The sequence below is a fragment of the Gadus morhua genome, chromosome 3 (assembly GCF_902167405.1).
Source record: "Gadus morhua chromosome 3, gadMor3.0, whole genome shotgun sequence".
NCBI lineage: Eukaryota > Metazoa > Chordata > Actinopteri > Gadiformes > Gadidae > Gadus > Gadus morhua.
The window spans coordinates 5564294-5578240 of NC_044050.1; the positions used below are offsets into that span (position 1 = coordinate 5564294).

At 43.7% G+C, this 13947-nt stretch overlaps 1 protein-coding gene across 1 annotated transcript; it reads right to left on the reverse strand.

Moving 5' to 3' along the window:
- Positions 1-1528: 1528 nt before the first annotated feature.
- LOC115539690 (uncharacterized) lies at positions 1529-5423 on the reverse strand. Its single transcript, XM_030350445.1, has 4 exons — positions 5270-5423; positions 3968-4562; positions 3770-3846; positions 1529-1867 (listed from the first exon to the last, which is right to left on the reverse strand). Exons 2-4 carry the CDS (start codon positions 4530-4532, stop codon positions 1670-1672), a joined length of 840 nt encoding a protein of 279 aa, XP_030206305.1. The 5' UTR covers positions 4533-4562; positions 5270-5423; the 3' UTR covers positions 1529-1669.
- Positions 5424-13947: the final 8524 nt, after the last annotated feature.

Here is a 13947-nt window from a genome sequence, read left to right on the forward strand (position 1 = left end):
CTCATTACTGCTCGTTGATATTACTCCGCCGAACCGGAAAGGTGGGCTGTTTACGTTGGTTTGAAGTCTTGTACCGTGACTTGAGCACCTCAGATTAGGGAAAATCATTGAAAATGGAATATGAAAGGTGGCTTCTGGAGGACGCACTCGATTTTGAGTTTGACGGCAGAGGATATCGGTATGAACCAGAATACACCCAAGAGGAGCTACGGGAGATGGAGGCCAGGGCTACGGAGGCGCCTGAAGCTCCGGCTGAAGCGGTCCCCAGGATCGCGGGAAATTGGTGGTGTGCCTGTGGGAAGTGCAGGCAGATGCCGACGGAGCACGAAAGTAGGTGCTGCACGGAGTGGGACCTTGTCGTCACAGCTGGTATGGCCAACCTCAATGTCTCGGTCGACGAGACTGTGTCGCCCTGCATCTCTCTAAATGAAGTGCGCCATCTCCTAAATAAAACCGTGCTGGAGACTTTCTTCTGGGTCCGTAAAATTAACTGGAAGAAACGCCCCACACCCGAAGGACCGAATGGCCAACTGTCAGATAGGTAAGCTACATTGATGTAATGTATTTCATATTCAGATGCCAATTTGTATAATTCGCATGTACCTCGACTATAATGTTTTTGAAAACGGTGCCACCATCTCATTACTAGTAGTTACTGACCCACTCTTTGCTCTATCCATGTTTTGTTACCCTCAGTCAATACCGACTTGTGGCTTATCGAGTCATTCTGGAGTGGGCCCTCAAAGGTCAACCACTGGGACGAGGAAATCGCCTTGCATTACCCAGTTGCGTGGTGTGGGCTGTTAGGGATGCGTTCCCATCCCCCACTGGACAGTATGCTGGGTTTAAACCCAGTGAGATAGAGGAATTATTCTGAATTCATTATTAGGGGTCCAAGCCAACAGGTTGGATCCCTATTGTTTTTGTAAGGATTTTTCTTTTTATTCCAGCACTAAAAGTGGTACCACAGCCCAAACCGTAAATGGTGCACACACGCCAATTGCATGACTAGATCCACGTCCATGTAGACTACGCAGACGACAAAATCCAGACATTTCGGTCACTAGGTGGCGCTATACCTAAGAAATCGTGTTTGGGGCTATAACTCCCACACCGAACTGCCCACAGTCCAAAACGTTATACCCACAGATGCACTGGAGTCTGCTGCATCTTTTGGCATAGGCCACGCCCATTTGCGTCTATAATTTTTCAAATGGGCGTGGCCTATGCCAAAAGATGCAGCAGACTCCAGTGCATCTGTGGGTATAACGTTTTGGACTGTGGGCGGTTCGGTGTGGGAGTTATAGCCCCAAACACGATTTCTTAGGTATAGCGCCACCTAGTGACCGAAATGTCTGGATTTTGTCGTCTGCGTAGTCTACACGGACCTGGATCTAGTCATGCAATTGGCGTGTGTGCACCATTTACGGTTTGGGCTGTGGTACCACTTTTAGTGCTGGAATAAAAAGAAAAATCCTTACAAAAACAATAGGGATCCAACCTGTTGGCTTGGACCCCTAATGAAACACATTACCACAAATGTGGGTGAGCCAAATGTGAAGGTTCTCCTTCACAGTACAAGATATGTGGTCTTGATACATGGAAGGTCTATCAGGTTATGATTTGATGAGTCATTGAGTCAATCACAATTTACATTGTTTTGATACAACTATTTACCTTTTGATACATGCCAAGGATCAAATTCATGGTGAACATTCTGGAATTCCTCCCTCATTATTTTCCGAACTGATGTGGCCCGGTCTGTAGTGATGAGGTCTATATCTACTCCTTCATTGAAAATGAGATGGTTGAGGCCCCTCCTACAGCCTTGGGACTCCATGGCAACTGAACTGCTAGCTTCCGTTACCTATTGACGAAAGAGAATAGAAATTATGCAGGGGTCCAAGATGTGTGCATTTCGCCGGCACAACGCGACAAGAAATGTGCGTTTCGCCGGCACAACGCGACAAGAAATGTGCGTTTCGCCGGCACAACGCGAAGCATGTGTTCAAAACGCTACCCTGAACCTGTGGATACAAAGGATTTGACTGTGGTATGAGTAGCGAGAAGTCAGTGTAGCGTTTTCGCGGCGAAATTTTGTAGAAGATATACAATTTCCTCGTTTATTGCGCCCCCTAATGGCGAAATTTTCCGAATTTTTTATCGAACGACATTAAGGTTAACACCAACATGCGTGTAAAACTTGGACTCGATCCGATGTCTAATTTTGGATTTCTTTTGATTTTTGATATTCCACGTCTAATTTAGCTAATAAACCAATATTCAAAACGCTACCGTTTCGTCGTCAAAGGTCGCATCAAAAAAGTGTCTCATGCATTCTTTGCGTGTGCGTCTGACGATGTCGTGTGCAAAGTTTGGTGTTGATTGGTCAAGAAATGTGGAAGGAGTAGGGAAAAAACTGTTTTGCGGTTTTCGCGATTTTGCGAAAAAAAATTCTAGACGCAAATGGGCGTGGCCTAGGCCAAAAGATGCAGCAGACTCCAGTGAATATGTGGGTACAAGTTTTTGACTGTGGGAGGTTCGGTGTGGGAGTTATAGCCCCAAACGCATCTTTCCTTGGTATAGCGCCACCTAGTGGCCGGCGTGTCTGGATTTGGTCGTCTGCTTAGAACTCAGGGCCCTGGATCTAGTCATGCAATTGGCGTGTCGGCACCATTTACGGTTTGGGCTGTGGGCACACTTTTAGGATTAGCATGTCGGAATAATAACTAGAACTGCAAGCAGTTATGCAGGGGTCCAAGAAGTGTGCATTTCGCCAGCACAACGCGACAAGAAATGTGCGTTTCGCCGGCACAACGCGAAGCATGTGTTGAAAACGCTACCCTGAACCTGTGGATACATAGGATTTGACTGTGGTAGGAGTAGCGAGAAGTCAGTGTAGCGTTTTCGCGGCGAAAATTTGTAGAAGATATACAATTTCCTCGTTTATTGCGCCCCCTAATGGCGAATTTTTCCGATTTTTTTATCGAACGACGGTAAGGTTAACACCAACATGTGTGTAAAATTTGGACTCGATCCGATGTCTAATTTTGGATTTCTTTGGATTTTTGATATTCCACGTCTAATTTAGCTAATAAACCAATATTCAAAACGCTACCGTTTCGTCGTCAAAAGTCGCATCAAAAAACTGTCTGAGGGTTTCTTTGCGTGTGCGTCTGAAGATGCCGTGTGCAAAGTTTGGTGTTGATTGGTCGAGAAATGTGGGAGGAGTAGCGAAAAAACAGTTTTGCGGTTTTCGCGATTTTGCGAAAAAAAATTCTAGACGCAAATGGGCGTGGCCTATGCCAAAAGATGCAACAGACTCCAGTGAATCTGTGTGTACAAGTTTTTGGACTGTGGGAGGTTCGATGTGGGAGTTATAGCCCCAAACGCGTATTCCTTGGTATAGCGCCACCTAGTGGCCGGCGTGTCTGGATTTTGTCGTCTGCATAGTCCGAAGAGATCTGGATCTAGTCATGCAATTGGCGTGTCGGCACCATTTACGGTTTGGGCTGTGGTCCCACTTTTAGGGAGGTAAGTATAATAGGAAAAATCCTTACAAAAACAATAGGGATCCAACCTGTTGGCTTGGACCCCTAATAATCCTTACAAAAACAATAGGGATCCAACCTGTTGGCTTGGACCCCTAATGAATGAATTAGCAATAGCAAAAAAACAAATACAATACACCCACTGAATAATGCTTTATCTATACTCTGTCACCCAGAGTATAGTTTCACAAATCGGACAAGCAGCATTTTAGTTTTACCTGTAGTAGTTGAAAGTGAATGATCTCATTACTGGATAGAAGCTGAAACGAATAGGTGGAATACTTGCAGCTGTAGCCTGTAGAATATAATAGCGTGACAACATGCGAGTCCTCCTTACTATCCAGAGGAAAACATTTCCAACAGTCTTACAATCCATACCTCCATGTTATTGTATTAAAGAAAAAAAACACACTCACCTGGTGAGTCAGACCTGGCATCTCCACACAGCTCTATGGACTCGCCTTCAGCCTTTTGTCTAATAAGTCGCCTAATGAGATTCTCATGATGATCCTTGTATGCAAAGTGTACTACTGGAATAAGGTAGTCGGATTGGATGGAGTAGTACTGCGATTTCTTCAAGAGTTGCAAGTTTAGGATGCTGGCCCACTCGTGTACTTCAGTGAAAGTTGTTCCAGAGAAAAGCGTAGCAGCAGAAACAAGCAAGTTATTCTGTGCCATTCCTCTTGCATCAGGACATGATGCCCACTTGCCATGATGACTATTCAAACATGTCCATTCAATCTTTAGTTGGCTGCCTGTAGTTGTCACTTTTTTATCAGTGATTTGTGCGGCACATATATGGCATGTTCTAAACAGTTGCATGATGCTAGACTCGTTCACAATCCATTTTCTTTCATCCCACTCCCCTTGCTCTTCTGAGGCACTTGAACTGGAGGTTTCACTTGAACTTGACTGTTGACTGAGGCTGAAGCTCATGTCTTTTGGGTCATCCTCAATGACTGAGGAAATGCTTGTGTCCATTTGAAGTATCTCAGTTTCACAATCATCTGGCTGTTGAAAAGTGAAGCAAAGGAATACTTACAATTATAGTGATAACTAGAAAATGCATTTCCTGCAGAAAATGTGCTGTAGTGCAAAGTGAGGTTGAAAATATGTTTTAATAAAGCCACATAGATTAAGACATAAAGAAACGTATGTCTTAAATCAAGTGATGGGGTTTGAACAAAAGTTCAAAAGTCTAAATGGAGTAAACAATGTAATCATTTGAGAAAATGGAAATGGTTGAAAACAAATAGAGTGACAGCTGAATGAAAAGCGCAAAGCAAAAAAAAAAGAAATGTAAAATAAGTGTGTGTGTGTGTGTGTGTGTGTGTGTGTGTGTGTGTGTGTGTGTGTGTGTGTGTGTGTGTGTGTGTGTGTCCCAATCTGTCAGGACAAACTGCCCAATCTGGCAACACTGCTGAACGTCCGAAAATATTAAAAAAATCTGAAAAAATCTCTGCGATTCCAAGCTATTCTGAATATTTTAAAATTTGAATGGAGTCTCTAGGTGAAAAATTGAGGAAGGAGATAGGTCCCAGTTTGTAGAGAAGAAAGAAAGAAAGAAAGAAAGAAAGAAAGAAAGAAAGAAAGAAAGAAAGAAAGAAAGAAAGAAAGAAAGAAAGAAGATACAATAGTTGAGCGCTGCATGCAGCACTCACCTAATCAACATTGTATCACCACAAGTAAGGTAACAATATAGTAACAATATAACTTACAGATAGTGAGAGCCTCTCCCTGATCACAGGGAAAGCAAGGTAACTGCCAGATAAGGACTTCCTTGGGGATTTATTGGATTGGTGAGGCCGTGGCTGTGGACTGGTGAGGACCAAGGATATGCTGGAGGTAGAAGGCTGGTCCACCACACCGCCAACAGCCTGTAACAAGTTGCAAAACACAACATCTCATCAACATTACTGACACAAATATTGTTGTTATGGCTCAGACTGCCATTTGAACAGTGGTTCAAGCGATTATGTTATGCATGGTCGCCTGAGTATATAATAATATAAGATATATAATATGGGCTATAGATATCTATATATTATATATCACGGCCAAAATCACGGCCGTATGATGCCCATGTCTGATCTAACCTCTGTGGATACCCCATCAGCTCTCTTTAGGAGACGTTACGATCAAAAAAACATTTTAAAAACGCTATTCTAGGTCAAAATACTAGTAGGCCTATAGACTAACTTCAGAATCATCGTCAAAAACATCAAGCAGCAACAACGAACTCGCTGTTTTGGTCCGTGTAACCTTCAGTTCGGGCCGAAAGTGAAAGGCGCAAACGCGATGGTCGGCTTCCCGAAGTACATTTACTGGGGTGTTTATGTCGAACCCGAGGAATGAAAGCCACAACTTTCTGACTCTATGACTTTTAGGTGTGTTGAGAGGAAGCCGATGACAACTCCTTTTTCTAGAGATCTTCCCGCAGTTTCTGACCGCACAAATTCTTCCCATAATCGACTGCACGGTAACCACAGCTGATGCCTTGGTTTTGAACTCGACAGAAAATGAAGTTGAACGTCTTCTTCTTATTATTATTATATATTATTCTATATTATATTAGTTATATATCTATATATATATATATATATATATATATACATATAGAGCTATATATATTATTATTATGCTTCTTCTTCCTCTGGAATATTGTCGTCAACAGGTTGTCGAACTATGTAACCAGCTGTGTAACCATGGTTACACAGCTGGTTACACAGCGAGCGGAAGTTTATATGCGGTTGTGAGGTATCTGAAAAAATAGTTCCAATTAGCAACTAACACGGATATAAACCATATATTGCGCCGATATATTTTTTTTAAACTTCACAAATGCCACTAACCACTCGGTTACTTGCACATTTTCGAAAACGAACGTTTAGGGTTGCTGGGATGACAGGTTTGTGTATGCACACAGACAACCATTGTGAAGCAGGCAGGAGCGATTCAAAATGAGCCAAATACCCGAGAAAGGACTAATAGTTAAAATTTCGGTGTCGCCCACTCTATTTCATCATAAACAAACCAGAAAGGGGGCTCAATGTTCAAAATACCGGAATTGTCCTTTAAGCAGACCCAGACCTAGTACTGAAGTGAAATGAAAATTGAGCGGAAGTAGGTAGGTGGGCGGTGCCAGGCTATGATATAGTGTCGATAAAGACCAAATATAGCTTTACATTTACGGCAATACTTGTCTTGAAATTATATGGTGTCATATACCATTGTTGGGAATGGCAGTTACCGCTCCTGAACGCCATAAGCCGTTCCACGTGAACGGCAGTTACTGTTCCTGAACGGTGTTGTGTCCACTACCTGATTACACCACTAGGTGGCTCTACTGTTATGTAGTGTGTTGTGGTACTAGAGAAGAAGCAGAGGACACATGTAGCGATAGGCTAGGGAGCTAGACCTACAGTACTGTGCTACGTGTTTACCTTTAATATAATTACACTTGAACGTACGTCGGTCTCCTGTGCTTATTACTACTTGCAACATAACAAATTGGCGACGAGGAACTTAGTCACGTTACTTTTGCACTACAGATTTTCTTTGCTACATTTTAATTTTTCAATATGACTGCTACAGCGCCTTTCCCGTATTTTTTTCTGCCTGCGCATGGGGAGCCCGCCGTTCCATTCCAAGGTTTGGGAACAAAGGTTCAAGAACTACTGCCTGGTCATCGACGTGGATGGACTAAACTGGACTGAGGCAAGACAACGTGCCCTTTTGCTTCACTGCTTAGGAACAGAGGGACAATGAATATTTTACACATTGCCGGAGACTGGTGCTACATTGGCAACTGCGATAGCTGCCCTGCATGGCTACTTCACGGCAAAAGTAAACGTTGTCGTCGAACGACACACATTTAGAAAACGAGTCCAGCTAGCGGATGAATCAATCATTCAGTACGTGACTGCTTTGCGAAGGTTAGTTGCTACTTGTGAATTTGCTAGCTGTGATGACATGATACGTGACCAGCTAGTGGAACATGTAGAAAGACTGTTGCTAAAAGAAAAGTTAACACTGGAGCAGGCTACCACTATTGCTAGTCAGATGGATTCAGCTGGAGAACAAGCAAGTGCATGACTAGTGTTAAAAGTAGCTTTCCTGTACATGCAGTCCAAGTTCAAGGAAAAGGGAAGAGTAGACAGCCATACAGGAATGCAGGTTCAGGCTCATCTGCAAGTCCTTCTGCCGCCAGTTACACTCCTGCTACAAATTCCCGCTCAAGTTTTCGTTGTGGGTCCGACAAGCATTTGGCTAATGCACCGGAATGCCCCGCGATTACAGTCATGTGTAAAACCTGCAACAAGAAGGGACATTTTGCGCGTGTGTGTAGGTCTGCTGCACAGAATCATAGCGTGCGTCAAGTGGAAATACCGGAATATACTCTGCTAATGCTGCAACAGTCAGAGCCACCAGCAAAACTACAATGCACTGTGGACATTCGTGCTGGGACATTGCAAAAGACAGTTCAAGTTACAGTGGATACGGGAGCCTCAGTGTCAGTTTTGCCAAAATGCATAGTGGAGGAATACTTCAAGGGAGTGCCGCCCTCTACAGCCGCCTGCAGCTCGTCTTGTGACATACTCCCAAACTCCAATCAAAGTGCTGTGATGCATGCCTGCTACAGTGGTGAGGAACAGTGAGTACTGTAAGGTGAACTTTTATGTAACAGAGACTGGGACTCCACTAATGGGCATGGATTTGATAACTGCACTTAAGCTGCGTATTAAAGGTGACAAGGTGCTTTCTGCCTCACCTGCCTGAAACCCTCCTGCTTCCAGCCCAGTCATGCAGCTCTCCAAAGCCGAAGCGCCAGCTCCAACAGTGGATTTTGTGAAAGGTTTCATGCATAAAGTTAAGGTCTCTGAGTCTGCCATACCTGTTCGCCAAAAGCTACGACGTCTGCCCTTTGCTGTCAGGTCTGATGTGCCTGATGAATTTAACAGATTGCTCCCTGCTGGGGTGATTGAACGGATTGACACATCACCCTGGGTTTCACCCATCGTCGTGATACAGAAGAAAACAGGTGGCATAAGAATGTGTGTTGACCTCAGAGAACCAAATAAGGCCATAGTGGTCATCCTCTACCACATATGGATGAACTGCTTTCTACTCTTGCCGGATCAATCATGTTTTCCACAATTGGCCTTGAGAGTGCCTATCATCAACTTCCTCTGCATCCCGATAGTAGGGATTTGACTGCAGTTATAACGCATGAAGGCCTTTTCCGATTCTGCAGGGTACCTTATGGTTAAGCGTCAGCTCCATCTGCTTTTCAGAAGATGATGTCAGTCGTCCTGCAAGGTGTTACAAACATCAACAACTAGATTACATCATATGCTTTGGACACACCCAAGCGCTGCAAGACACTGAACTTCAAGAAGTGTTACAGCGGCTTACAAATGCAGGTCTGCATCTCAATGATAAAAAGTGCCAGTTCAGACAGTCCAGTCTGCGCTTTCTGGGTCACTTAGTGTCCGCACAAGGCATTGAGCCGGATACAGAACATGTTAAAGCAATTGCACAGGCACCTCCACCACACGATGCAGGCCCCTTGCATTCATTTCTGGGCATGCTGTCATGGTACAACAAATTCATACCCAACTATGCAACTGTGGTTGAGCCACTGCGTGCCGTCCTTCACAGTGACTCAGACTTCAAATGGATTGATGCGACTGATAAGTGTTTCAGGGAGTTGAAACAGCTGTTGGTGGACAGCCCAGCATTGGCCTTGTATGACCCTGCCCTGCCAAGCATTGTTTCTACAGACGCCTCTGACTATGGCGTAGGCGCCGTCTTCACGCAGATACACCCTAACAACATTGAACGCACAGTCGCATGTGCTTCAAGAACGTTGACACAGGCCAAAAGAAAATATGCAACAGTTGAAAAAGAGGCCTTAGGCTGTGTTTGGGCAGTCGAGAAGTGGAGAACGTACCTGTGGGGGCACAGGTTCACTCTACGTACCGATCACCAGGCCCTCACTACTCTTCTATCTACTAAAGGTGCTGACAGAGCTGGAATGCGCATCGCGAGATGGTCAGCCCGACTGCTGTGCTTCAACTATGACGTAGTGTACCGTGCTGGCACACAGAACCAAACTGCGGACTGCTTGTCTCGATTACCATTGCATACTGATCCTGTGTACGAACCAGAGACTGAGTCTGAGTTGGTCGCATTGCTTTCCACAGCACAAGCTGCCATTACAACGTCTGAGTTCAAATCTGCCTCTGCATCGTGCACAGAGATCTCTGATCTGCATGCACAGATTAAAAAAAGATGGCCTGCTTCTCAAAAATCTGTGAGTACGGAACTGCAACCATACTTCAAAATGCGAAATGAACTCAGTGTACACAGAGATTTAGTGCGCCGCGGGTCTCGCTTAGTGGTGCATATTTCTTTATGGAAAACATTAGTTGTGCTGGCACATGAGAACCACCAGGGCATAGTACGAACTAAACAACGCCTGTGCGAGTTGTATTGGTTCCCTGGAATGGATGCCCTTGCTCAGTCTTACATCTCAGCCTGCACGCTATGCCAAAGCCTGGACTGCACGGCAAAGACTTTCGCCGCACCACTACAGCAAGTACCTTTGCCTGCAGCACAATGGACCAAGATAGGTCTGGACATAGTAGGACCGTTCGAGACAGCTCCATGGACGTGTAGTCAAGTCAAGTCACTTTTAATTATATAGCACATTTAAAAACAACAGGAGTTGACCCAAAGCGCTTTACATTTGCAGAAATCAGGGTTGGGCAGGACAGTTGTTGAAAGGGGCCCAGGAATACACAGGTCTTGACTAAAAAGGAAATGCATAAAATAAGTAGAAAATAAGTAGAAAGAGAGCAATAAAAATAGTAAGAACAGGATTAAGGGTGTTAAGGGTTGTTAAAAGCAAGAGTGAAAAGGTATGTCTTTAAATTAGGCTTAAAACTGGCAAGGGTGGCAGAAGACTTGATGTGGGGTGGAAGGGGATTCCAAAGGTTTGGGCCAGCAACAGAGAATGCCCGGTCACCTTTCGTTTTAAGACGTGTACGGGGGACAGATAGGAGCTGTTTTGTGGATGATCGGGTCGACCTTGAGGTGGAATGTGGGGAAAGCATTTCAGCAATATAAGGGGGGGCTAAGCCATTAGGAGCTTGCCATTGCTCTTACTGACTACTATTCTAAATGGCCTGAAGTGGCTTTTACAGCATCAATTACCAGCAAGGTCATGATTGGATTCCTCACTAACATCTTCAGTCGTTATGGCAACCCTGATGTGTAGTGACTGACAATGGGCCTCAACTGATTTCCACTGCTCTTTCCACATTCGTCAAAGACCGCAACATAAGACAGATCAAGGTATCTGTGTATCACCCAGCGTCTAATGGAGCTGAAGAAAGATTTAATCAAGTCTTGACGAGCTGTGTGCAATCTGCCATTGTACAAGCTGCACCATGGAAAGAAACAATGACCGCTTTCCTACAGACTTACCGTGCAACCCCACATTCAATGACGAATGTTTCACCTTTTGAATTGATGTTTGGTCGCAAGATGAGAACCAAACTTGCTGTTATGCAATTGCCAGACTGCAAACACAGTGATGCTGAAGTACGCCAGCGGGTCTCCAACCGCCAGATTCAAATCAAGACATACTGTGACAAAAAGAGGGGACCGCAAGCGTCTGCTCTCAAAGTAGGTGACAAAGTAAGAGTGAAGAAGCAGACTCATGTGCCCAAAGGACATCCCAGATTCACAAAGCCAGTTGAAATCCAAAAGCAAGTGGGTCCCTGAACATACAGACTACTTTTTGATGGGAAACTTTGGCATTCCTCTGACCTCACTCGCGTACCTAATGCAGCCGTGATACCTGCAGACCAGCGCACTCAAGCAACTGATGCAGCAGTGATGCCTACAGAGCAGCCGCTGGCTGGAATATCTCAACCCTGCACGCCTGAGAGAACCATGTATGACCGAGTGCATCCTGCCAGAGATCGTAAACCTCCGGACTGGTTAAAAGACTATGATACAGGAGATGCAAGGACCCGGGACTCTACCGTATCCGTTTAAGTCATGTTTCTGAAGCTTAAATGTTCTTGCTAAATGTGTTTGATAAATACAGTCAATTATTATTTTGCATTTAACTAGTATGGTCTGATATTAGCCATGATATTATTCTCATTTCTATCACTTGGTTTAATGTTCTATGGTTATAGATTTACATAAGAATAATCGTATTACTTCAGAGGTTCTTACAGAGAGAAGTAATTGTTTTACGTTGTGGGGGGGATGTTGTGTCCACTACATGATTACACCACTAGGTGGCTCTACTGTTATGTAGTGTGTCGTGGTACTAGAGAAGAAGTAGAGAACACATGTAGAGACAGGCTAGGGAGCTAGACCTACAGTACTGTGCTACGTGCTTACCTTCAATATAATTACACTTGAACGTTTTTCGGTCTCATGTGCTTATTACTACTTGCAACATAACAAACGGCATGTGCGTTCCTGAAAGGCAGTTACCGTTCCAGAACGGCATGTGCCGTGGTATGCCAGTGGTCACGGTGGCACATGCAGGCCAATACACGATCTCGGCACTACCTGAGAGTGGAGAGAAATGTACCTGCAGGGGGGAGGGGCAGGCTCCAGAACCTGTTCCATTGTTATTCACAACTACTCAGCGGTAAGGTTAACTTTAAAGGCACCCAGTGCAACTTTATGTAAACATTCAATGAAAAATAAACATTCAATTTCTAGTCTTTTTTACACGTAGTAAGTTTCAATAACTCCATACCATTACATATCGACATTCAAGGAGCAAAGATGAGACGTCGTTGTGTGGTGAGAACTGATAGAAAATCATAAACAACAACAATCGCCGGTGGGGAGAAGCCATTTTTCCATTGACTGGAAGCCTGCTTTATTTATTGTAGGTTACAAAAAATAAAGAAAGGCGGCATTGTTGTTGTTATCGATTTTCTATCAGTTCTCACCACACAACGACGTCTCATCTTTGCTGCTTGAATGTCGGTATGTAATGGTATGGAGTTATTGAAACTTACGACGTGTAAAAAGAAATTGAATGTTTATTTTTAAGCCTCGAAAGTTGCACTGGGTGCCTTTAAGTATAAATTATACAAGAATATGAGGTAAATATTTTTACAATGGAGGCAATTGTTAAACGCTGTTGATATTATCTGGCCTTCTTGTGTCAAACAAATGTTTCCATTCCGATGAACCCCCGACGCCTCATGTAAATGGCCCCTTACAGAGACATCCGTTACCCCCTATTGTTTCTCGTCTGTGGCTTTAGAATGTATATTCTGTAGGCTTCAAGTTAGTCGTTAAGTTAACTAATCAATACCCTGATTAAAATCAGACACTACCAGCTTTAGGATTATGACTGCATATGCCACAGGAAAATAAAGCGGCATTGTTAACTATTACAAATGCATATTTTACAGTTTAAATTAATATTACAGAAGTTGACCTAATCCATCACAAATGAACATATGAGATGTGATTAAATTCTCTGTTGCATCAATATGCAAGCATGTTTTTGAGCTAGACGACCTGCAACACAATTGACGTCTCTAACAAAAGTAGAGACATCTGCCTTGTGGTTGACCATAGAGCCGTCCAAATGAAATGGCAAAGAGGATAAACTATAGTTTCAATGTCCTCTCATAAATTTCAAAAGCAAAGGCTTGGTTTGACATTCACTCAGACAAACTGTTGGCATGGATTTCACACGGAGATGTTATCAGACAGTATTTTCTTAGCTGCGACGACACTATTTCATGACCTGATATTGCATTTAGTGAGAAGCCAATAAACTTGCCTAGGCATGGCTTGAACAATTATCTTTATACAAACACGCAGTTAGAATAACCTTCTACCTAGAAAAATATGTCAGACAGAAGGTGTCACAATGAGATATTACTTTGAAAGGAAAGGGTTCAGTGGTGTGATAGTAAAAAGAGGAACAATACAAAAAAAAGGAAAAAACAACAAGCCTGAAGAGACTTGTGAAAGATTGTGCTGGCTCTTAAGCACTCTGGCAGTCTCTCATGCTCTTACCTTGACTGTTTCAAAGGGGTCATATTATGTTCAGTTTTCCCTTTTCTTATTATATGCATTTTTTATCCATGTTTAAGCTCTGCTAAGCTTAAAATTTTTAGTCTGAGCCAGGGGGAGTTACTTGGCCCAGCGAGAACACCCCTCATTTACCACCTGAAACAACTTGTTTGTAGCCAGCATTTTCTCCACTACTATCTGACACAGGGACGCGGGAAGTCAGTCCGAGTTGGGGGTGCTGAGAGAAAGTTTGTATAATGGCGTCATAATAAATGCTGCGCAACATTCACATGTTATTACGGCCAGCAACATTTTACCCCCG